This window comes from Pezoporus wallicus, unplaced genomic scaffold (assembly GCF_028554395.1).
Source record: "Pezoporus wallicus isolate ANWC-B61680 ecotype Strahan unplaced genomic scaffold, APGP_CSIRO_Pwel_v1 contig_1876, whole genome shotgun sequence".
Taxonomy (NCBI): domain Eukaryota; kingdom Metazoa; phylum Chordata; class Aves; order Psittaciformes; family Psittacidae; genus Pezoporus; species Pezoporus wallicus.
The window spans coordinates 1,562,868-1,589,035 of NW_026638337.1; the positions used below are offsets into that span (position 1 = coordinate 1,562,868).

The 26,168-nt window shown below is 36.9% G+C and overlaps 1 protein-coding gene across 9 annotated transcripts in view; it reads left to right on the plus strand.

Annotated features, from left to right (window-relative positions):
- Nucleotides 1–26,168, plus strand: part of FRY (FRY microtubule binding protein) — a 230,182-nt gene that overhangs the window by 190,704 nt on the left and 13,310 nt on the right. For all 9 annotated transcript variants that reach the window (XM_057410413.1, XM_057410416.1, XM_057410415.1 and 6 more), the window contains 10 exons: nt 3,973–4,113; nt 4,830–5,009; nt 6,055–6,216; nt 7,074–7,148; nt 8,174–8,344; nt 13,938–14,138; nt 14,670–14,831; nt 17,720–17,883; nt 19,048–19,237; nt 25,475–25,624. In XM_057410413.1, coding sequence (XP_057266396.1) covers nt 3,973–4,113; nt 4,830–5,009; nt 6,055–6,216; nt 7,074–7,148; nt 8,174–8,344; nt 13,938–14,138; nt 14,670–14,831; nt 17,720–17,883; nt 19,048–19,237; nt 25,475–25,624 — 1,596 coding nt within the window. The remainder of the gene's footprint in view (nt 1–3,972; nt 4,114–4,829; nt 5,010–6,054; nt 6,217–7,073; nt 7,149–8,173; nt 8,345–13,937; nt 14,139–14,669; nt 14,832–17,719; nt 17,884–19,047; nt 19,238–25,474; nt 25,625–26,168) is intronic.

Below are 26,168 nucleotides of genomic sequence, written 5' to 3' on the forward strand. Positions count from 1 at the left end.
TGAGAAGCCAGTTTGTGCTCCCACAGTCAGTTAAGACTTAGAGCAAAATTGGCCCTGCTTCCTCAAGCTGCAATTCCTTACCTTGTTTGCACATGGAGACTCTAAGTAAACAGTCATATCAGATCTTAACTGATGGTGAAAGCCATGACTCCTGTAGGAGGCTGAAACAGGACCTTGAGTTTTTTCAGTCTGTTTTCAAACTCAGAGACTGAAGAACTGTTAGCTCGTCAAACATGACCCTGAATCCTCCAGTGTCAAGTGACTCCTTCACTGCAGAAACTTGTACTCCTAATAAATGAATGCTGTAAAGAACAAGGTTTAAACTCTTCCTCCTTTGCTATTCCAGTATTAGGAAAGTGTTTCCCTTCAGTGGTCTACCTAGAGTTACTAGTGTTTCAGCACCTCCAGAAAGACCATTGCATGTAATCTTGCTCCCTTCAAAATGGGTTTAGACATGCATCTGGAGACTCTTTCTTTGCACTTCCCCCATGTATAGATCAGTACCATGCTACTATATTAACATCAAGTCAGGCAGTGTTTTACTGTAATTAAGGCACATTCTTCACATAGCACCCTCATAGAAGGATGACAGAGTAGTAAGCACTACTTCCTTTCTCTGTATTTACATTGAGTGCAGCTCTGTTGAGTCATGTCTGGGGAATATTTGTATGGGCATAGAGTAGCTGCCAGTCTGGAGGAGGAGCAAGAGACAAGAAACCACCTTGTTCGTCCAGCTGTGGCCATGAAAAAGATTTTTCCAGTATTCAGAATGTCTCCCCTTTTCTTCTTAGTTACTCCCCAGACTAGGATGAATAATGTGCTCCTGCCTCCTATAAATCAGCTGTGGGATACACTGTCAATAGTTAAACCCAAATGGGTTAACAGCTCCACTGGGCAATCTGCAGTTGAACGCTGTAGCCATTGGTTACAGAGCTTGGGCTTTAACAATCCTGGCTAAATCCCTAGTGCTTGGGCCTGAGGGAAATTGTGAGACATGCGGTGCTTAAGAATGACAAAGGAAATTTGTGTTGCAACAATGACCCCTCCAAACACACAGGTATACCTTCAGAAGGGGACTTTCTACCACAAGACTATGAGAACAAATGCTTTGGCAGAAAGTAAATCTTCAGTTATTGTCAGTCAAAGAAAAATTTGTGTGTAACTTATTTGATGGCATGTAATTGCTTGTCAGCTAGGGGTATGATCCTTGCATTTCAACTGTGTTCTTATCCAAACCTTACAGTGACAAGCTGTGCTCCTTACTCAGTTTTACATATTCAACTCCATCATGAAAAATTATATTTTCTTCTGGAAAAATACTTGTGAATCTCAGTCTCTAGATGAGGAAAAATCACTGCTTAATAGTGCAGTAGAACTTTGACCCTCCACTACCAAAATCAGCATGCAAACACATTACAGTTTGTGTTAGATTTTTTGCATATGAATTTTTAAAAATCAACCTTGTACCATGAGAGCGCAAGCATTCTAGTAGCATATCTGAATTGACATGGGTCACATGTTTAGCTCATGATTCATTTAGCCCAGGGTCATGCTTGGACATAAATAGCTAATGCTATTAACACAGCAGAAGGGACAAAAACAGTGCATAGTAATGTGCTCATGGTAGATGTTTCCTCCTCCTTCCTGTTAGATAGAGGATTGCTCATGATAGAAGCATGACCATTCATAACCTGTTCAAAACCAAGGAATCACTAGAGATTAACACATCTGTATTGCTAGAGGAAGCATGTCCTGGGTCAGGCATTGTTCCACTTAGACCTCCTCTATCAGACATGGCTTATGATATACCTTCTTTATCTCTCCACCTAGTCCCAAGTTAGTTGCTGCTTCAGTAAGGGGACAAATGTTTCTAATGGAGTGTGGATCCATAAACCCAGATAAGACCCAGATAGTTACCACACACTAGCAAGAAAGGAATCCACAATTCTTCAAAGCAGCTTACATGGACTAGAGCCATTAAAAAAAAAAAAAGGAAAAGAAATACTGAGAACAGTTGTGGCTTCTTCTTAGAAATACAGTGAAAACTCTTTGTCCTGGAACTCACTGATCCAAATGATGTGTTACCACAACTCCATCCTGCTGCTATTTTTGTTACTTCTGGCATCAAAAGGATTCTTACTGTACTAAATGCATTTTAAGTTGCTGTTCTTTTTTAAACTGAAATACCCTTTCTTGCTACAAAGTCATGATGTATTTAAGTACACACTTGGACTATCAACCACCACATATACTCATCTGAACAGGTGAAAATTGGCACAGTCCACAAATGTTTAGAGTTTAAGGGCCAAGAGCTATTTAAGTCAAAGGATTCTGTTAAAAACAAATGTATACAAACTGGAATGGAATTAGAAACTCTCAGAGATAAAGTTCCTAGAACAGATTTCTAACCAGCAGTAGAGACAGAATTCCCATTTCCCAAGAATTCCTTTTCATATCACAAAAGGAATTCTCTGATGCAGTAGCCTCTTTCAGAGAACAAAAAAGTTTCTTTCATTCAGATGACTTCTTCCAACCCTTTATTCCTACACTGAAATGGTATTGCAGCTGATGTGCTGGATCACAGAAACTAATTGCAAGGAAGGAATCAAACCTTCCCTTGCAAGATCCTAATGGAATGCCAATAAAGACTATAACTTTGTTTGAAGAAGAATTGCAAAGTACATTTTATATCTCAGTAAAGGTGTCCATGGACTGAAAGAGGTTACCACTGTAGTGCCTTTAATTTAAAAATTCTTGCTGTCTTTTTGTAGAGGAATAGATGAAGTGTGGCGAGTTCTATCTTTTGTGCTGTTAATGGAATTTGCCTACTTTGTTTTATGACTCACTAGTTATTACTCACTTTTACTGATGAAATAAGTCAGAAGATTTTTAGTGGAGTGAGATAGGTGTGTGTCCTACCTGATCATTTCATTTTGGCTTGCATGAAACGTTCTCATTCAATAAAAAGAGAAGCCTTGTCATTCAGACCAGAGAGAGCATGTAAAGAATTACTAGGCTCCACTTGGTTTAACAGCTGAAGTTTTGCTCTGATGGAAGACATGAGGCAGCGTAGAGTAATTGTTTCTTAGACCCTAGTATCTCTAGTAACCAGTGTTAGAGGAACTTTTTTGTCAGCCTGAATAGAAGGATAGGGTCTAGACTTGAGCCTCTAGTAACCTTTAGCAATAATATTTGATTGCCTCTGAAATTTGTGGGGTAGGACAGTACCTGTCACCAGTGAAAGAATGTGCTACCTTTCAGGAAATTTTCAGTGGAGGTATTTCACACACATATACAAACATAGCATGGCTGTCTGGACACCTCCTGAGTTACTGTCATGTATATATATGAGCAGAGTTGTATTTCCAAGGTTCATTGTGGTATACCAGGATCTACACTCGGGTGTTCCAGAATTCCAGGATTTAGATCAAGGCCTTCTTTGTATTAGCCTGTACAGTAAGAGGGCCCAGGGAATCCCTCTCCTCCTAAACAGAAAACATTTCCTTGTCAATCACAGCCAGTAAGAACTGGCAGTGAGGTATATTTGGATAAATATATGTTGATGTCTGAATAGTAGTAGTTTTGTTTCTTCAGCATGTTTTCTTTTTTCTGACTGACTTTCAGCAAAAAAAAAAGATACTCCCCTGTTTTTATTGGATGTGCTTTGCCAATTACAGTGTACATTTTTACCTGCCAGTTTACTCAATGGCTGAATGTGTTTTCCGGATAAGTTAGGGCAGGCATATATAAAATGTACATTTCACTATCAAAACAAGCTAGCATTTGGTTCCCAACTTAAAGCTCTTTATTTCACACTTGTATCATCATCACTTGAAAAGTTATTGTAAAATGGCATTGCAAAATCAGTGAGTGAAGAGACATGAACTGTACAAATGGTATTCATGAAACTTGTAGCTTTTCACGAGAAAAAAATGTCTCAAAATTTAGTTATTTTCACGTTTTTATTAACAGCTACTAGAAAAAGGTCTTCCTAGTATGCAGCAGTCCCTCTTACAGATGATCTACAGTCTTCTTAGTTATATGGACCTCTCAGCTATTCCTGTGAAACAGTTTAACGTGGAAGTGCTAAAAACCATTGAAAAATATGTACAGGTAAATACCTTATTCTTTATATTAGCATGGGAACTTAGCAATATTTACCATCATAAGTTGATACAATTTAAGATTAGCAGGGAGGACTGTAACTGTCTGGTGTGGTGTCTAGTTTATAAACATCCTGATGTGTTATAGACTGCGTGTCCCCAGGTAAGATGCCCAGCTGTGCGTTCACTTTGTGAGAAGGGTTAGACTGCAGCTACATGACATTGGGAGCAAGTTTAATACCAGTCAAAGCCTAACTGACCACTCTTTCATTATTGTCATGAGGGAGATGTGGCATAAACACTTCCTTCAGAGACTTATGCACCTAATTCTTGGAGAGTATTTTTCCTAGGAATTCACACCTCTAAATAGCCTGTGTCAAGTCAACTTTCTTGTTAAATGGGGATTCTGCAATGGGCCTTACATTTATTCATACTTTTTAAGGCATTCAGATAGGAGATCTTAGATCATTTGCCATGTTGGCCTTTCACTCAGGTCTCCCAGATTGCAGGCTAACTCCCTAACAGTTACACAGTAGGCAAGTCTTGGTCTTTGCTGTTGAAATTAGTCTGCAAGGACACACCTTGTCACTGTCCAAGAGAGAGAAAGAATAGTAATATTCCAATTCCACACTTCTATTATATGGCAAAGAAAAGGACTTCAAAATGTAAATAATCCTGAATGTATGTGAATCTTTCTGTTTGCTGATTAAATATACCTATTTCTAGAGCATTCACTGGAGAGAAGCCTTGAATATACTGAAGTTGGTAGTTTCTCGTTCTGCCAGTTTAGTTTTACCATCCTACCAACACAGTGACCTTTCAAAAATGGAAATACATCGAGTGTGGAACAGTGCCTCCAAGGAGCTACCAGGGAAGACTTTAGAGTTTCATTTTGATATTTCAGAGGTAATTTTGCTACTTAACACCCTAATTCTATTATTTGCTAATCCTAAACCATATGTTTTAGAATTAGGAAAATTAGGAAAGGAAAATTACCAAACTAAAAGGCTTTTAAATGCTTTTCAATTCCCAGTGACACATTTAATGACCCTTGCTGGAAGGCTATTTCTGGATTTTTACTCGATTTTTTTTTTTTTTTGGTGAAGGAATTATTCATTATATTTAAAATTGTCTGAAGGAAAACTGTGATGCAGTTATGACAACTGTAATATATAATTATAGTATATGTATAAAATCCCCCTTCAAGCATTTTATACTTGGATGCCAATGTTCTCTGTAACAGGTAAACACAGAAGTATGTCCATTAAGGGGTTATTGCCTGACTTCTGACCAAACTCTTACAGCAGTCTTTGTCCTGCAAACCCTGTACACCTTTTAACTTTATAGAACTGAATGGTCCTATTGACTTTAATGGGCAACTCATTATTATGAACTTTGAGGACTGTTTGCAGAATTATAGACTATTTCATATAGATAATAGTGAGACTTTGAGGTTAAAAGGACATAAAAAGGCATCTTGCACTAGTTGTGTAAAGAGTTTCTTCTTGCTGTTTCATGTAGGTATAGTTCTAGAAAATGCTGAGTATCCTACTGTCTATCCAAGAAGGCATTTTAATGTTCTTTGGAATAGGGCCAGAGTGTTCAGCACTATTAGGAAAAACCCATTAAAACACACCTGCAAGAAAGGTGGATTTGAAATAAATTTAATAAGCTTCCTGCGTTTTTTCTGGTTTTTATGTTAGAAACTAGTTTGACAGCTAGTAATGAACTAGCTAGTAAGTACTAGCTATGTATGAACTATGTAAATTGTTACTCAGACATTCACAGTGGAAAATAACATGCGTATCCGGTGACATGAAATGTGGTGCAGCCCTTGTTTTACCCCTGTGCATGATCTTCAGAGTAATCTTTTCCTGCAACTGAAGCAATGTGGCCCATTATAAGTTCATCCTGGAGCACAATACTAGTGAATAACTAATCTCTGTTTAAGACTCCAATTATTGGGAGACGATATGATGAGCTGCAAAGTTCCTCTGGACGAGATGGTAAACCCAGGGCAATGGCTGTCACCCGAAGCACTTCTTCAACCTCATCAGGATCTAACTCCAATGTGCTTGTTCCTGTGAGTTGGAAGAGACCCCAGTACTCTCAGGTAAACTCTTTGTTCATTAACAAGTAGCACTCAGAGCAGCTGAATTAATACACACTTAGGTTCTTAAATGCTTGTGCCCTCTGTGCCCTGCACAGTGCTCCTGGCTGGCAGGAGCAGTGGCTGCACAGCATCTGGTCTGACTCTTATGTGTTGAATATATTTCCTGGATTCAGAAATGGACCAAGTTATGTCTGTCTTCTGCTATGGCTTTTTCTTTCAACCTGCAGGAAATACATCTTTTTAAGACTTCTAAATCTAGCTTAGGTTTAGCTAAGAATGACCAGTGACTTCAGATATTAGCAAGGAGAGCATGTAGACAGCATGTACAATTTTCTAAGTGTTGTTTTCTTGGGAAATCAGGTAAAAAGAATTTTTTCGAACAATCTTCCTAAAAGCGATGTTTAATTACCTCATTAATTTTGATTATCTGTCAGTTAAAATAAAACCATGCAGAATAAAAGTATTTATTGCTCTTTTTGGTTTTTTTGTTTTTTTTTTAGTAAAGCAAATTATGTAGCACTGACTCAGGCCCAATTCTGCAAAAAATGATGCATGTGGTTAATTTTAAGCTTCTGAACTGTCCTTCTGAAATGGTGTACAGGATCCAATGTTTCCTTATTATGCTCAGTAGAATTAATAGGCTAATTTGAAAATAATAAACACCAAAATCATTAACAGCAATTTTTATGTTTTCTTGTACCCATAGGTGCTCTGAAAGCAGTGCTTTGAGCACTTAATAACTAATTCTTTGGTTGCTTCCTCCTAATTAAAATTTGTTAATGTATGTTTCTAGCCACGGGGAGAATGGGTGGATAAAAAAAAACAAATGCTCACTTGAGGAATATCTTGTTTTCTAGAAAAGGACAAAGGAAAAGCTGGTGCATGTTCTTTCTCTCTGTGGTCAGGAAGTTGGGTTGAGTAAGAATCCTTCAGTAAGTAGCCTCATATTGACCATTTCTTTGTTTCACCGTGTCCTATACTTGAAAAGTGAAGAACTTTGTTTCCCAGAGCTGCTGACCTGATTTGCTACTTTCATGACATACTACTGTCATTGTCATTTGTACTGGCCCATGCTGCATTTCTCAGCATACAGACGAGTGAGTGAACAGCCCTTTCACTTAGAGACAATTTACTTAGAGAGCTACATACAGTTTTGCTGTGAGAGATCTGTCATGCTCTAGGTTTTACTTTAGCCATCTCAGTGGGTAGAGAGTAATGACCTCTGGTATTACTCATATAGAGTCTTTATAAAGTAAAAAAATAAATTGCAGAAATAAAAGTGGGGTGGCATATGTCACTTTTGCATTAGACAGTACGTCTGATGTTGCTCTTTAAAAATTAATATTATCTAGTGCCAGGAAATGAGCAATAGATCATCCAATGTAGGAAGCACTTAAAATAGTTATGAAATGTTTTCTACAGAGAAAGGAAAATTTCTGAATATTTTCTAATATGTTGCATGTCACTTGTATTATGGTAAAACACACCCTTCATTTGTGCAAGAAAACAACTAAAGCAGCTATAATGATTTTTAGTAGGAAAGAAACAAATGCAGCTTGTTGTTTTTCCTAATCTTGACATATTTTTGAACATCATTTTTAACCAGAGATTTTTTTGTGTGTGTGTGTTTTTGTCCCCTTGACAGTATTTTTTTCTCTGCAAAATCCTCTGAATTTTGTTCCTATTAATGTCCACAAACATTCAGGCCACATCAATCTGCAGCCATTAGGAGGTAGCCGTAATATTCTTGGACGTGTTCCTACAGTATGAAGTTGTTTCTTTGTACAAGTTTAATCTGAAGGCACCTGTCCAACATAAATAATAGTGTTCTAAAAATACTCAGTGAAGGAATTAGGTGTGTACTGGAAATACAGTCTTCTGAATAACCAATTACAGCTTTTAGGAAGAAACAACCAGAGGGAACAGTTTGTTACAAAAGAAATCCTTTGAATTGTAGGTAATTTTTTCTTCCTGTGGTGATTTGGATCTGATTGAGCACCAGACAAGTTTGGTGTCTTCAGAAGACGGAACAAGGGAGCAGGAGAACATGGATGATTCAAACAGTGAACAACAATTCAGAGTCTTTAGGGACTTTGATTTCCTTGATGTTGAGCTGGAAGATGGAGAGGTACAGTACATTTTCTCTGAAACAGTTTTTTTATTAAAACAGATATTCTTTCTACTAAACACTATGCTCTTCTTGTAACATAAAACTTGAACTGTATAACTAGAAAAGTAGTTTTGAGTTCAGATTACTTATAATGTTCACTTAGTGTTTATTTCAGTAGCATAACAGTTAAGAGGGTACCACACCCTTCCTTTCTGAATCTAGTTTAGGAAACACTGCAAAACTGTTACTGGAAGATAAAGCCTCTGTTTTAGTACATTTTCAGTGAATTTACTTTTAAGTGGATTTATTTCAATACAATTTTTAAAGGTCTAAATTTTTAACAAAAATAAGTTTGCTGATTAAAAACCCATAAGTTAAATTGTTCCCGACCTGTTGGTTAATGAGTAAGCCTCTAAAACATGAATTCAAGCCTTCAGGCTGTTGTTGCTCTTAGAACTTATGATGAAATAGCTAACACATAGAGTGATATACCTTCCACTCCGCTTAGGTGTCTGTGATTTCATCATTTTGTGCAGGAGCTAAATAGAACCCTGATGGCTCAGATCAAGTCTTGACAGGTGAAGACAGTCAGCTCACCTTGACCTGAAACTGATAAAAAGAAAAAGTTGGAGAACTGCATTTTGGGGGGGTTACACCCTTTAACCTTGCTTATACCAAACTTGAAGTATTATTTTCTTCTGGGGAGGAAAAAGCCAAAAATCAATATCCATTACCAAACAATTTTGTTGCTATTGAAATGTTCAGAAACTGGTAGCTATTTTGAAGTGCTTACTTGAGGTGCAGATGTTCAGCAAACCAACAGTTTAATCAATTTTCTTGTCATATCTGGACTAGATTCTAACGTGAATTCTCTCAAGCATCACTCTAAGCCCCGAGAAGAACATGCGTACAAGAAGAAATAATCAATTTTCTCCCTAGTTCAGTTACAAGAGTAAAATAATTTTAAGGTAAATAGACCCCTTAGGTATGAACTCATGTACCTCTGAATTTTAATTGTTTTTCCAATGGAGAGAAACAAAGAAGAAATGGAAAGAGATGTCACAGAGCCCTTATTTTCCAAAGTTAGGACTCTCTGTATCAAAACAGTATTTTTTGGCTCACAGCTGCCCATGACTTTACTAAAAAAAGCAGTTGGCATCAATGGTTGAAAACACATTAGCCAAATATTACAAAGGAGCTTTAAATTTATAATTTGTAATTGTGCACAACAGTTCCTATCAAAATGATTTTACCTTCATGGGCTGTGACCCTGCAACCATTTGGTTTATACCTGTGGCTAACTTCAAGACAGAGGCCTAAATCGATATAGTAATTGTCTTACATTGGTTGTGGAACAGATACTAAGCTTCTCCAGTTTTATGTGAAGTAAAATGGAAAATGTAGTCTTTTACTTTATGCAGGCTTTAAACTGCTATGGATCTGAGACCTTGTATTCAAAAGGTTTAGTCCACTACTGGACTAAATAAGTAAACCAAAGGTTTAATTTGCTATTGCTTTAAATAAGTGGATACTTCAGTCGAATTCAAACCTACTGTAAGAGTTTACTTCTCTAATGACCAAGTTAAAATATCGTTTACATCAGGTCAGAATTTGATATATTCATAAACATGAATAAAACAGTGTTATAAAACTTAAGCTAGCAAGGGTACAGTCTTTCAAAAAATACCTTATGATTCAAACAGGCCAGTGATGCTTGTGTCATCCCCAGATCATAAGATACACTTGTTTGAAATTTCATAAACATGTGCAAGCAAGTAATGGTTATTTTCAAACTTAAAAGATAGGCTGAAGGGTTGAAGTTTCTGTAATAATATTACTTACAATTGTAGGCAAATGTTTTTCTATGATGTCTTTAATACAGTAATTTTACATAGATTCTTTCTATTTGTTTTTCTATCTGTTATATCTGCTCCCCAGGAACTTCAGGTAAGAATGCTACTTGAACTCAGATGTGCCAGCATATGTTATGCCTTCTTGCAAATTTGTATTATAGAATAACATCATAGTTTTGTTGTTGCCTTCCCCCTCTTAAGCGTGTGCATAGATGGGTGGGTGTGCGTGCGTGTGCTTGCACTTCTGACAGGTGCTTCATTTTTTGTCTTGTATTAGAAATATTTTTGAGGTCTTTTTCAAAACTTCTGCTTCATTTCAAGTTTGGTTTTGGTGTGTTCAACAGTCTTCACAAATTTTGAAAGATCTTAATACTAGTACCAGCATTTTTCAAATTGAGCCATTTTTCCCTTTAGTATCTTTGTGCATAAATAATACTTAGAAATAAAAGAACATTATTGCTTATAATATATTAAAGATTGTGCCATTTGTTTCCATGGGCAAACTATATGCAATTTCCAGCTTTTCAGTTTTGGTATATTGGCTCCTTTTAGCATCTAGCTAAAGCTGGCACCTGAGGCCTCTTCAGAAAGTTTACATCATGGCCTACCAGCGATTTAGTTGGATAAATTAATTAATTCATGCAGCTTAATTTATTTCAGCTGTATACTCCTACCAACTTTGTTGGATTCATTTATGAAGAAAACTGAAAAGGTACATCAGAGGTTGCCAGTTTGGGACCTAAATTTGCAGTTAGTCAATGTATGCAGAGAACTGTAGGCAGAATAGGCAACTGTAATGAGTTATATGAATGAAACCAAAATCAGAAAAAAACAGTATTTTGCATATTTGTTTCTGGCAGTTTGTACATCAGTTATTATGCAAACATAACCCCTAAAAAATCTTTTGTCTAAAAATGCATGTGCTGCAAAAGACACAGCCGTATGAAGCTAGTGCCTTACTACGCAGCTCTGCAGTACTTCTGACAATATTTGTGTGACTCCATTAACTTTGTATACTTTGTCAATACATTAAGAATAAGGACTTGTGTGAACAAAGTTTTGCATGATTCTTACCAGCTCTGTGGAGGAGCAGTGCTGCTCTCCCTTACGTAGGGTTACTCCTCTCCCTTACATTAAGATTACTCCCTTTTTTACTGCCCTTTCTGTATCACTCCCTTGGGTTGTCTTAATGTTTAAAGTGACTTGAAAGGGCACGTCTGCTCCTTTGCCAGAGGCTGGTAATTGTGGAAAGTTTTATGTGGTACCTGCTCATTTCTGGCCAGACACATTTAAAATATGTGACAGTTTTCTGTTGAATTGATGTTTGTTACTGATGGCTTTTCAGATAGAAGATAGCTTTGCTCTCATTGTACAACCACTCACGTACATCTTCCCTTCTTGTTAAATCTGAAAGAAAGATTGTTTAACAGACTATAATAACAATAACTCCACCTTCATAGACAGTGGTGACCTCTTGTTTAAATTCAGTATGATTCTGGGTGCCCCTGTAGCAAGCTTACGCTAACCCAAAAACTATGGGTATTTGCATTATACTGCATTTCAGCTCTCTTTACCGTTTTCCCTCACTTTTAATTCACTCCCCATTCTAACTACATGCCCTGGAAGTGTCCCATTTAATTTTCTGGGGTTTTTTAGCTGGCTTCCTTCTTTGAGACACAGCAGAATAAAACTGCAGCAAGAAATATTCCCATAGACATGGGCTGGAAAGTTTACCAAAAGCTGTATGAGGCATCATGAGGATAAGGGAGCGATGACAGTCACCTTTGCTTGCTTGCTTGCTTATCATGTAATTTTGTCACTTGTTAGTTCAGTAACTGAAGTGTTTGTGGAGGATGTCTCATTGCTTCATGTGTCCTCCAGCCTCTGGGGGGGAAGATGGACAAGCAAAGAAGTTGTCAAATTAAGTGATTGGGAACTGAACAGTCATTTTTATTATTTAAAGAGACCTAACTTATATCTTAGATGTCTTCTGTTCTTTTCCCACACAAAACTACAACTCTGTGATCTCAGTCCTGAGACGAAAACAGGGTTCTTCCAATAATGTGTCTGGCTTCATAATGATTTCATATTCATTTGCTCTTGGAATATAGTGTATTCCTTAGTTCTGAATGTTCCTGTGGATTAGAGTTCTTGCATTTCTGAATTGTCTTTTTCCTTATTTTTTTTCCTCATATTTGTTGATGAACAGTGAGCTCAGTGTCATGAAACCGAACTTTTCCTTTATCTAATAATGTTCCACATTCCATTGTATTAAAGGGCAGTGATGCAAAATAAAATCTATTTGCAAGTTTGTTGATGGGTAAGAAGGTAAGATTGCAATTGAGTTAATAGCACTTTATGCAGTTTGGTCCCCATTCATTAAATGTCTGAGTAGTCCTGAATGGGGATTACTCAAGTGTTTAAAATTACAGATCTTCTTAAGGGACTTAACTGAACTGAGACCTTTTTCTCTATGATTGCACATAATGTCAATCTGCATAAACCCAGGAGATACGCATAATTAATGATTTGATAGTAATGCTTATGATTTTGTAGGCAGAACTGTATTTTTGTCACATTCATAGTTAAAAAAATAACTGTCAAGTTGAATTTTCAGCAATTGGTTTGCTTGTTTCAGAGTGTTGCATCCTACAGTCTTGTTTAAAACAGTCAGCCCTGAACCTTAAAAGAAACATTTTTCTCCATAAATTCCTTCCCACACTGATGTAAGTTGAGGGCTTTCACCGAGATAAAGTACCCAAAACTGCAACTGGATACTTTAGGGTAGACCCTTCTTACTGTGTAAGGCTCCTTTGGCCTCTGCAGGTCCGTGGCAGGAGCACTTGTGGAGACATTCCTGCATTTGCCAAAGAACCTAAGCTTGAAGAAGGGAGAAAGAGAGTTAGCACAATTAGGGAAAAGGGATACAGTCCACTGGAAAATACATAAACAAATGGAAAAATAGTGGAAAACTAATTGTCATTTTTATACATGACAGAAATCAAGTGATCTTTGTATCAGTTCTCCAGCCTCACAATAGTTATGCCAGTTGCTTAATGCACTTGGCTTTATGTAACTGTGCATGGGATCAAAACTGAAAGTTAATATAAAATGTTTGGTCCACTTGACTGTGTCCTTTTTAAAACATGAAATCTTGGGCAATGCTAATTAGGTTTTTCTCGAAGTGTAGTTTCAAATAATTCAAATAAATTCAAGTTACTAAATTAAGCAATATGGTCCTAGAATAAAAGTTTTAAAAGGTGTGCTGCTTTAGCTATTCCATTCTGTATGTAAGTGAAGGGTTAATTCAAATCTACTCATCATTATGATTATGTATATAATCCAGAGAACCTAAAATCATTAACATAGGTTTTGCAATTGAACCATTACTATGATCTGTGCTCCTAATACCTTTAAACATCATGGACAAATCCTCTAAAATTGCTTCTAAACTTTTCATTTGCCTGTCATTGCCCTCCTGGTATTGAGGTGTGTGTATATGTGGACTTACAAAACCAAATTCTTAAATCAGCAAGTGCATGAAAAACATCTAATACTGAAAAGACTGAATCTTCATTTAACTTGTCATTTCCATGCTTTTGCTCTTATCTCCAGGTGAACAAACAAAATGTTTATATCAAGTTTGTATTACATTTTTACATTAAAGTATTTCTTGAGCTAACTTTGATGTAATGATACTGGTGGTTTGTATATTATGAGCTTCAGATCAAGGAAGCTGACCCTATATCTGATTTCAGGGGGAGAGCATGGACAACTTCAACTGGGGAGTGCGCAGACGGTCCCTGGATAGCCTGGACAAGTGCGACATGCAGCTGCTGGAAGAGAGCCAGCTCTCAGGGAGCACGCCCAGCCTCAACAAAATGAACCATGAGGACTCAGATGAGTCATCGGAGGAGGAGGACCTGACCACCAGCCAAATCCTGGAGAACTCAGACCTAGTAAGTTGCAAACTTCCAATTTAAGAAAATACAGGGTTGTGGTTTTAAATAGCCTGGGCTTTTAGTTTCCTCTCCCCCAGGTGCAATGTAATCAGCTGAAACTGGGGGGGTGGCACTCAATGCTGTGTTTGGCTGCTGCCTGATTTTCCCTTACTTGCAAATGTAAACAGGACTTTTAATGCAAAGTTCAAAACACAGGAAACATCAGATCTGATTATTTGGCCTTTTTTTCCCACAGATTACTATGTGACAGTTTTGCACAATTGGCTAGTAGTAAATCTTTCTGATGTTATCTAATACTTAAAGAAATAGGACAAAGCTCCAGTTTGTTAAACTGTGTCAGGTTTTCATTGTTCACCTCTGGGACGTTTGCATACAATTTTTATGAGAAACATTGAAAGGGTTATAATATGTCTGCATGTGAACTAAGAGAGCCACCATCACTGCCCTTTTAAACTATATCTATTTTGCAGCGTGTGATAGGATAGCCATATACTCAGTTCTTCTGTGCTTATTTTGTCTTTTAAACAGATTATAACTCTCTCCCCATCTGAGGATACAAATCATATTGACTCACTTTCTACATCGTGTGACACAACGTCAGCAGAACCTCATCATTTTAATATAGGAACGTCCGGTTTTGATGTGTCTTTGCCTGACATGAATAATCTCCAAGTGTCAGAAGGATCTAAGGTGAATATGTTTTTACCTTCTTTTCCAACTAGACTGTATTCTAAATAACACTTTTACAAGTTTGTTTTACCTACACTTTCATAAAGGGTTTGATCTATGAAAGCAAGTACAGTCTGACTTCCTGTTTGGCATAGTACAATACATTCATATGCTCGTGCACATTCATACTCTTTCCTTTTTACTTATACTTTCTTCATTAAAATATTTTATGTATTGTTTCTTAAGTATATGGCACTACATATGCAGCAAGATACTACAAGCTCATTGGAAGACACATTCATGGACTGGCTGCAAGTTACAACCCTAAGGGAATAGAGTTTTGTTCCTTCATGCTGATTTAAATGAATGATATGCTAACTCATGTGGTGGGTGTATGCGTGTATTCTCTGAGATTTTTTTGTATGTGGGAACCTATTGTGCAGTTGTGCGCACTGGATTCAGTTGCCTTTTGGCAAACATTCAGAAATTTTAAATTCATGACTACAAAATTAAGCCATCCTGGGGGGGTGGTGGGGAGGCAGGATTTGCAAGGATACAACAGCCATGTTCGGCACAGTTTATTTCAGACAGTTGTATCAGAAAATGAACATAGAGTAAGCTTGGTAAGTGATTTATCAATGTGGAGATGGTTTCTTTAATTTCCTGTTTGATAATACTTGTTTGTGGGAGATCAGGTGAACCTACTCCTCCCAATGTCTCTCCAGAAATATAATCTGGGGTGGGATATGCGTGTGGATTAGTGGCTTTATGACACTGTTGTTTTATCAATAAAACTTTCTCTGTCATGTCTGAATTGGGTGGCTTCGGCAGAAAGGGCGCGTGATAATGCAGAATGGGGCTGGGGAAAAAATATGTCTTGTGTAATCAACAGCTTTCATTCCAGTTCCTGCTCTTGGTCCCTTCCAAATACAGCCACACACAAAAAGTATACAGTATTGCTAGCACTGCATATAACAGAAGTAATGAAAACTTCTGGTGAAGGAGTCCTAGAAAAGGAGATTGGAATTGTGCTGAATATTAAACAAATTGTTTGTGTCAGAAGCCTCCCCAGGAGTAAGAAAGGACAGGAGAAGGAAAATGTGAGTAAGGATAGGAAAGGAGGGGAACCTGTCAAAATAGTCATTGCGGAAAAGGTAAACTCATTATCATTTGTCAAAACAACTGTTATTAGACAAGTTACCATGTAAAAACCATAATCAGAAGTTGGCAGAATTTCAGTTCAGGAAGCTGCAGTCAGAACAGCTGTTTGCAGGTGGTGACTGCAGCTAATCTCATGCATCCAGCTGCAGTAGCTATTGATATGCATATTAAGAATTGCAAATTGTAGTTCATGAGCTTCATATGTGCCCGAGGTTTTAGAATCTTTACTGTGAAAATTTCTTTAAGTTTCAAATGCCCATGTGCCAGTATTCATCAGAAAATGAAAAACTTTGGAAAAAGTAAATCAGTGAAGAATGTAAAATCACAGCAATTTCTTGTGGTATTGACTGGCAAGTTCAGGTAGTCCTGATGCAGGTTTGATACTGGTGAAATACATAACCCAAGTTGACAAGGATTTGCCAGTGTTGCAAAGATGTTTGAATTTATAAGTGTATAGAGAATGCCTTCTTACTGTTTTTTGCCTCAAGGATATTTTCTTCTAGTATGCATACTTCTGCATTTTTACCCAAGCCTAATTGGAGTCAGTATAAAATAAGTTAAAATGCCAGGTTTTGTATGTATTTTAAGGAAGAAGTCGTCCAATTTTTAGTAAAAAAACCCTTGAGTCTTGCACCTAAATATTTTTTATTTAATTTGATAAAGCAAAATCTGAGCTCTTTCCTGTTTCTCTTTTCCTCTGAGTTATTATTTTCAGAGAGCTGATGGTATGTCAGCAATGCAGAGGAGAATTTTTGTTACTTCTTTAGCACTGTCCAAAAAGGTTTAGTTGTTGCATCGTAAGCAAAACCAAAAATACCACCTCAACTTTTAAAAAGTTTTAGTAAATGAAAGCAACAAACTGATTAAGTAGAATCATAGAATATGGTCCTCTTCTCAAGTGTTTCAGGGCGAAAAGCCAGGTATTATTGTTAACAACACAAAACTAGTATAACTTATTTTCTATTAAAGGTAGTAATTACAATAATTAAGATAGTATTTGTAAGGGATTATAAAGCAGTGATGGTAATGCTTTGAGGGATACGAATATTTAGATTATGCTATTTTATATATTTTTCAGCCTTTTCTGTAAGTGTACTCCAATCCTACCAAAAAGCAAAAAGATTAAAACTGAAACAAAATTTGTTCTGATTAAAAATGCAAGAGAAATTTGAAAGTTTTAAAAAGAAATCAAGAGCTTTAGGTGCTAATGGGTGAAAAACAAAGGAAATAGTAGAAGCATAATCCTTTTAATGGCCTATAGAATGCTTCAAATTCCTCTTGAATAGAAGTTATTATGACATGCTAAAAGTAATTTTTAATTCTAAACATGCATATAGTGTTCCAGGCAGTGAGGATTTTTTCAATATTTTTGGGACTTCTTAATGCACTCTTGGACGCTATCAAGGGATAACTGACAAGGGCAGCCTGACAGTAACAAGAACCCTATTGTTTTTCCTGAAAAAAAACACTTCCCTGTTATGTTGCCACATGCACTGAAATCTGAACTTCTTTGCTAGATAAATTAAGTTGAAGAAATGCCTAAAAAATAATATTGATCCAAGACAGCAAATTAAGCAAATACAGTGTTTTTGAAAAAGCGTAACTTGATTCATGCTATTTCTAATCTGTGGCTTTATATCTGTGTTATTTAACATGTTATCAGGTAGGGTTTTTTCATGAAATGCTTTATTAGTGGAATTAACTTATTAATTTGCTGTTTTCTAAGACATCATCATTCACTCCCCTAGGTTGAAGCTGTACACGAAGAACACGATACAGCAGTCCATGAGGATGACCTTTCAGGGTCTACAAATGAACTCCCTGGAGCATTCGAGTGCAGTGGTAGCCTTAGTCTGGATATGACAGAGACTGAAGAGAAAGTTGACAGGCTGGAACAGTTTGCTCTTGCTAGGTACTTGTATATGCTATTATTTGTAAAAGTTCTTTTACACTGTACAACAGAGTGTTAACAATGTGCCAGTTAATGGAATGGCTATTTTGGCTACAGAAGTTATAAAATTGTCATGAGTTTAGAGCAGTGAGAGGACAGTGCCCTAATTACCTGCATAATTATCACACAATTAAAAAAAAAAAAAACAACAAGATTTTCCCTCTAGGATAAAGAAGATATTTTTTTTACACACACCTATGCAGTTCGTCATTATACATGTAATATATTTAATCAAAAGAAAAAATAGGATTTTTAAAGTAATGGAAATACTGCTTAGTTAGCTGTTCAACACATCATTCGTCTGATTTCTTATGGGTCATAAGGAAGTCACAATATTGTCCAAAATCCCATCTGTATACTCCTGAGGCTGCTGGTAAGTGTGGCTGGACTCCAGTATATGTTTCAACAAGGCACCAAGATTTTTCCATGTGTTATGGAGATCTTTCAGATTTTGGATGCTGAGTTAGACTGCAGTTAGTGGGTGTTTATGGAAAGGAATGAGGATATATAAAGAAGCTTGGTCTTTGTGCCACACATTTCAGAATCACAGTTCCTGTTCTTGGGAGCTATAGGAAGTATTTCTCCATCTTAAAGGGTAATAATGCAAGATCAAGTATGTTAATACCCTGTAAAAATGGAGGTCAGCTGGCCTCACTGACCATGGAGTGCCAAAAGAATGCTCTGTCCTAAGGACAGTGTGGAGGAGGGATGGATATTCTCCAGTCCATTACACTGGGGGATGAACAAGTCAGTGTATATAGTATTTGTACATGCCAAGATTCTTTTCAGTACTTCTGTACATTATTAAACCAATTTTTCCTTAAAAAGGAGTTCTTCTTCATGAACTTTAGCCTCCTGTGAAGTTTCAGCCTTCTTGTTCCAAATGATGATATGAGTTGGAGAAAGATAGATGATAATGGCTTGAAGATAGGGATTTGTATTTGGAGGTTTTTATTACTGTAGCCAACACTTTGCCAACCTTCAAAAGTCATTTGAAAGTTGATGAATATTTTTAGAAATGTGCTGTAATTGATCTTGTGATGTGTCTCTCTGTTGTAGCCTATATTATCTGCCACCTTCTGGTATTATCCTTTCATCACAGTTTGTTTTTTTTTTCTCCTTCAGTTTTGGAGATGTTGATCGAAATGCCTCCCCTCCTCCCTCACCATTTTTTTCTGCCATCCTTGCTGCATTTCAGCCAGCAGCATGTGATGATGCAGAAGAAGCCTGGCGTAGTCATATCAACCAGCTCATGTGCGACTCTGATGGTTCCTGTGCAGTTTATACATTTCATGTGTTCTCTTCCCTGTTTAAGGTGAGAAATAAGTTTAAGATACACAATCAAATGTCTGGCTGTAAGGATGGTTCTTGATAGTAGTACCAGAAAGAACTACTAGGTATATAACCATTGTAATTTTGCATGCTGAAGAATTGCCATACTAGATTTTTATGCGGAACTGTTTCCTAGGACCAGTTGCATCATAAAACATGAGATAGTACATATCTCATACTTGCAGGTTTGAAAGTAATGTTCTAAAATATGGATCTGCTTTAAAAAGTATTTTCTTTAATATTTTACAAATAGCCTGAAACACTAACTGCAAGAGACAGGAAATAGCCTTTTCATCTCAAACTATTGTATCTGATCTTTCATCTGAAACCATTGAAATCTAACCGTGCCCACGTAAATGTCAACATTATTAAATATTGTGTTCCAAATATCCAGCTGCCATCATGTAACGTAAGTTCAGAGACTGAGTCTGAAGATTAGAAATACATTTTTCCTTTCTAAAACTGCATACTCACAAAGATAAGAATCTTGCAAAAAGATAAGAAAAAAAAAGTCAACTGTAGAAGCTGTTCTTAGGAATGACTGCCTGTTCTTATCTGTAATTTAAATTTAAATCATTTTCTAATTGTTTCTTCTGTCTTATATGAGGCAGCTGCAGGATGTTTAGCATGCTGCAACAGTGAACTTCCAGCCAGGTAACTTCATGCAGAGTTTAAGTACCCATGATCTCAAGAGTACACCATTTTTTATTAGCAGTTAGTACCCTACTGATAATTATACACTCTCAAGACCTTTTTATATCTTTAGGGCTATCCTTATAAGAAAGAAGCATCACACAGTAAGAATCTCTTCTCCATCCTGTTTCTTCTGTGCTCCACCAGAGTTCATGACATCTTCTCTAGCTGCGCACTGTGTCCTCCTTTAAACATTACACCACTGTAATGTTTGGGTGCCTTTTAAATACTGGTAAATAGCCATTTGGAAGGAAAAACAAAAAAGAGGGTAGACTTCAGTGCATGCCAGTTCAATTTTGAAAATTAGTTCTGTGTTTCTTCATGCTTTGTTTTCAGCTTTTCTGCCATTATTGCAGTCCTAGAGGTTAATAGCCCTTTTCAAGTGTTCTGAGTTATTTGTCCTTTTTGTTCTCTTTGAAGAGGTGAAAGGGAACTGGTAACACACTTCTGAAAACCAAATAAATAATCCTGTGTAATGCAGGACCTGAGCATTACCTGTTAAATACCTGTTTTACCTTGCAAAAATGACATTTGCTGTTGTGCTTGCCCTATATTCAGAAGATGGCCTACTCATTTTCTGCAGTTGATACTTAAAGGAAAAAGCTACAATACTGCTCTCAAAAAAAAAAAAAATCAGTAACAGTAAAACCTAAGTAACAGTAATAAAAATAATTCTTAAAAAATGTTAATGGTATTAGCAAACCAGAATTTTCTAGCTGGAGTCACAGCCATATTGTTATTTTATAAAAGTATCTTTTTTCTCCTCTTCCAGGTTAAAAGATAGAAGTATTATTTTCCCAGATTTTTGTCATAAGATCCCAGTTTGTCTGAAATTACATTGTGTTTGCACCATGAAACTTTGCTACTCATGCGCTAAAACTTAAAAGGCTTTTGACCCTCACCAACATGAAGTTTCAAAAACAAGCCAAATATGTGCTAGGCTTGCAATGCAAAGTACTGCCAAAATATTCAACTGTGAAACAAAACCATTGTTTGGAGGAGCTTGTCAGCTCAATACTTGGTGAAGTGAAAGAAGTGCATTTTCCAGGGCACCTACATTTCAGTCTGTGTCAAGTTAATGGTATGTTTGCCCTCAACACGTTAAACTTGTTTATAATTCCTGAAATTACTGAAGTACTTTTCCTGTAAACGGGTCATAGCTCAGAGATCTCTGGATTATCTTTACAGCTGCCTCTTTGTATTTCATCAAATCAGTGTCTGCCAGCAGACCAGCCAATTCCAAGGCAAGTAGATTTGAGAACTAGCAAGTAGTTTCCACAGCCTAGCTGTTTTATTACAAGAAGTCCTCTTCCCAGAAGAGGAAACCTGAGGTTAAGAAGAAAACATTTAAGAATATGTTGTTATTATTTACATTGACACAGTGACTATATGCAATCATACAGCTGTTCATAGTATGCCTGTGGTTGGCATTATTATTCGCTTTAGTCCCATGTAATAAAATATATACTGTGTTTAGACTTTGCTTGAAAGATTACAGCCACTGTAATCTGCACCCAAAAGGACATAGCTGAGATGATAATTTTCTGTAGAACTAATAGTCCATGTAATTACAAGATATATTTAGTGAAGTACTATATATATATATATATGTATACATACCAAAGTACAATCTCTTGCTTTTTTATTTTTAATGGTTTTAAAACACTGTTCAAGGCTTATCTTCTTAGCCATAGATGGATTGGTGCTTTTATGAATATCTGAAAAGGAAAGCAGTAAAGGAAGGATATGTTTTCTTGAATCTAAACAGTGGGCTGATCAGCTTTTGACGAAACCATTACTGAAATGCTTTGAGGAAGTTATTTTCATAAAATAAGCTAGAACTGTTAAAACACATGAGTAGATGTGTGCTGGAAGACAACTGATTTTTATATTCCTTATCTTGCCCAGGACAGGATCAACTGTCGCTTTCGTGCTTGTCAAATGCTTTTTAACTTTTTTCTCTAGACTGTTCTCAACCTCTAGGTTCAGGTGGAACTTCACAATGTTCCTAGGTAGTGTAGTCCAATGCTTAAGCTCTCCTTAATTGCTTGAAAACTTGTCTTTCTGTGTTTTATGCCCATTGTTTCTTGCTCTATACACAGTTGTACTTATTCTCTTCTTTGCAGTTTAAAGACCATTACCATGACTTCACCTATCCCAAACTTCTTTTATTTAACCCCATTTCTTTTGGCTTTCCCATAAGCCACCTTAACTTCCCATTACCACTATGGGCTCTCTTCAGTAGGCTGTTTATTACTTGAAAAGCAAGAGAGAGCCTGTATTTCAGCCTAAATTCTTACCAGCCCTGACTATAAAGGATTACCTATCTTATAGAAGGTATTCCTGTTGAAAAATTTCTCTCTACTGACTACTGCACGTTTTCCACTTGTAACCCAATCTAGTGTGCAGATATTGTTCTGCAAAAGTTTGCCTCCCTGGTTATTCTCCATCCTGACTGTTCTCTGTGGACTGTTTTATCCTAGGTGTACAACCTTGTCTTTCTTTTCATGCACCACTTCTCCAGTTTATCAAAATCAGTCTGAATTCTAATCCAGGCTTCCAAAGAATTTGCAGCCCCTGCAGCTCAACCATCCATGTACTTAATAAGCATGAAGCATCTTCCATTATTCAGTATTTTCATTAATGACTTGGTTAGTGCCTGACAGAGTCCCAAGTGGAATTCTATTCCATTTATCTTAGCAATAGGATAGTGAGCTGCTGATTATTAACTTCATAATATGGTTTTGCACACCTAGTTACCTCTGGACCAGGATTCTCTGCCTTACTTCTAAGGCAGTAAATGAATTAATGTATAACATATCAATTGCTTCTCCTCCTAATAGAAAATTTTAGCCCTTCATGAAAATTAAGGTTTCATATGATTTTATCTGGCCAAATCTGTACTGCCTATTATTCATATCTTACATGTTCTCTCATTTCCTGAAATTTGTGTTTAATTCTTTTGCTCTTGGGTTTGGGTTTGTGGGTTTTTTTGAGATAAGAACACCCTGGGTTCTTTAAGTTCTCAAAAATACTTGTTATGGTTCCTAGGCCTCTTTAGCCAGTATTGTAACCATCATAGGATGTTTCCCTAATCTGCAAAGATGTAAAAATATCCAAGCCCTTACTAGCAAGATATTTTCTCACCAGAGTTTTTCATAGATGTCTCAGTTACCTGTACACAGATGCTCTTTCTGGGAGCAATAAGGCAAAAGAAGGCATTAAACATATTGGTCTTTTCAGTAGCATCTGTTAGTGTTTCTCTACGTTGTGATTCCTTGGCCTTCCTCTTAATTATTTCTACTTTGCTTCTTGACACTCTTCCTTTCTCTTGCTGGCATATCATGCATTCTGTCATTGGCATATCATGCCCACGTTTCTGTGCTGGTTTTGGTAGTAACTTAACACAGTTACTAACTTAAGTTAGTAACTTAACACAGTTTCACTTTCTGTTCTTCTTTTTTGCATGAGTATTTGCCTGACTGAAATATCTGTGATATAGGCAGGTGTATGTCTTAACGTATTTTCTATCTTGTGGTGGTACAGAATGTGCTTCTTCCCTCTTTTTTCTTTTTTCTTTTTTTTTCCTAAAGAATGGCTACCTCTTGTTATTTCCTTTCCCCGTGAAGTTATTTCTTATGGGCTCCTTCCTGCAAATTCTGAATGCATTGAAGTAAGTTGTATTACTTCTGTAATGTCTCCTTCACTGCCTAAGATTCATGAACTCAATTACTTTCCCCAGGAGGGCATTGCAGCACCTAAGCATGTTACCCAGAGAGCCTGAGGAATGTCTGACCATAGAGCTTCCGAGACTGTGCTAGACAAAGCCATGTTGACTTGATCTAGTGTTGGCAATAGCCCTGCTTTGAGCTAAAGGTTGGATCAGATGTTCTCCAGATGTCCCTTTCAACCAACATCTCTTGGACTCTGTTCCATAATCTGTTTTTCTAAATTTCACTCCACTTTCACATTCTCAGCTAGCTCTTTTCAGTGGATTAAGATCAAATCTAGATCTTTTTCCTTTGCCAGAAGAGTTGTCAGCAATAGTTTCACTAAGACTTGGACTGTATTTTTCTTTTCAGAAGGCGTCATAGTAATAAATCTCCAACTGTCACCAAGTTCTATGATTCAGATGATTGTGCTAGTTGCTCATAAAAATAATAATTTACTTGTTTTGATGGTAATTAGTAGAAGCCCCTTATCTCTGCTACAGACTCAGTGCAGCAGAGAATCTGATCCATGTGCTGAGTGACATGTATAGTGCTTTGTTTCTGTGTTAAGATGGTAGAAACATACAGTAAGAAAAGTATCAATCTATCTGATTTCAAGTATGTTCACATGGTCAGTTCAGATGCTTTAGGGAGAGATTCGCAAATAAGCACTTACGAAATTGGTCTGTAGAGGAAGTTTGTCTTTAACCATTTTATAAATTCATAGTGTTTACCCTACCTACAAGGTGAGGGCTTATGTAGCTTTTTAAAAAAAAAATCATGCAATCCAACAGCTTACGTTATTAATAAAGTCTGAATTCAGTTATTACTTGATTTTAGGTACTTAACTTCAGTGCTCCAGTGTAGGAACAGTAACAGGCTATTTATATGTCTGTCATCCAGATTGGTATTTGGGAAGCACTTCTCTTCACTGAGGCATGCTTATGGTAATGCAGGTCCTAACCTCAGAAAAATGCCCATGGTAACGTGGAATGAATCATACAAAAATGCTGCATACTTTTATATTTTTTTTATATTTTCATGTTACTCCCACCTGCCGAGCAGTTGACCTTACTGAGATACATTTTGTCAGTGAAACCTCCTGTGTATTTATCAATATAATTACTCCAGTTCCTGCAAGACTAACAGACTGGTTTTATTAATTAGTCAACCTACTTATTAGTCACTGAAAAGAAACTATCAGCACTAGAATGTTTCTTAAAGACTTGACTGGATTACAACTCGAAACACAAAAAAAATCTTCCGAGAAGAATAATTCCCGGATGCAATGTAGTATTCCTGGAGTCCTCCCAAGCAACAAAGTTTTAGTGAGAAAGTTTTTCCCACAGGGGAAAACAAAAGGGTTTTTCTGACTTTTCCATGCTGCTGTTTGGCATTAGGATGTCCATTATCTTATCTGATTAGCCACTTGACATGGAATACTAACAAAACAATGCCCGGAATGGGCAGAAAAAGTCATGTGCTGATCGACTCTGTTAACTCTCTGCAACCAAGAAAGAAAAGCTACCTGTGGATAAAAGGCTATGTGAAGATTGAATCGTCTTTATGAGAAAGAATGTATTTCAGCAGTAGATTATTATGAATTGTGTAATTAGTTTTGCAGTTGCCCAGCTGTATGCTGTCTCTGGCATAATAACTATTATTCAGTATCCTTGAGCACACATTCAGTTCTCCATAGGGAAACAGTCTCTTTTGCACATGTTATTGTGTGGACAGAAAAAATCATTCCATTTGCTGCAAAGGAAAGAAACTTTTACTTGAGTGAAGAATACAATAAGTTGTATTTTTATTTCCAGAATATTCAGAAAAGATTCTGCTTCTTAACCTGTGATGCAGCTAGTTACTTAGGAGACAACCTGCGAGGAATAGGCTCCAAGTTTGTGAGGTCTTCTCAGATGTTAACATCATGTTCAGAATGTCCCACCCTTTTTGTAGACGCAGAAACAGTGAGTATATTTCTTTTCAAAAGGCATGTGCTGTGTTGCAGTGTGTTATTTTACTGGCTCTTTCTTTTACTTTTGAGCAACTCCTGAGTATATATGTCAAAAAGATACTCAACTCCTATCTCTAATTTTGTCTCTTATTCTTAACCATATTTCCATGTATTTTCCATATTATTAGGTAGATACTGGCAGATGGGCAATATAGAATCATAGAACAGTTATGATGTGTTAAGCCTTTGTGCCAGAAAATGATATAAAACAGGTGCCTGCTTGACCCTGCTGGCTCCACAAACAAAAAAAGGAGAAGATATTTTTAGGGTAATTTGTTTAATGGTTTCATTTGAGTCAACGGTGATGTGAGCTGGAGGATAAAAATAAGTTTTAGGGAATGAATGAGATGACCCTTCCCGCTGTTTTCATTCTGGCCCATGTTTATGCAACAGCATCAGGACAGTGTGGCCTCACACAGAACTACAGAGGTAGAAACTTGCAAAGTGTATTCTTGGGCCCACTGCCATGACTGTGGAAGAGCTGTTCCTCTGTGGAG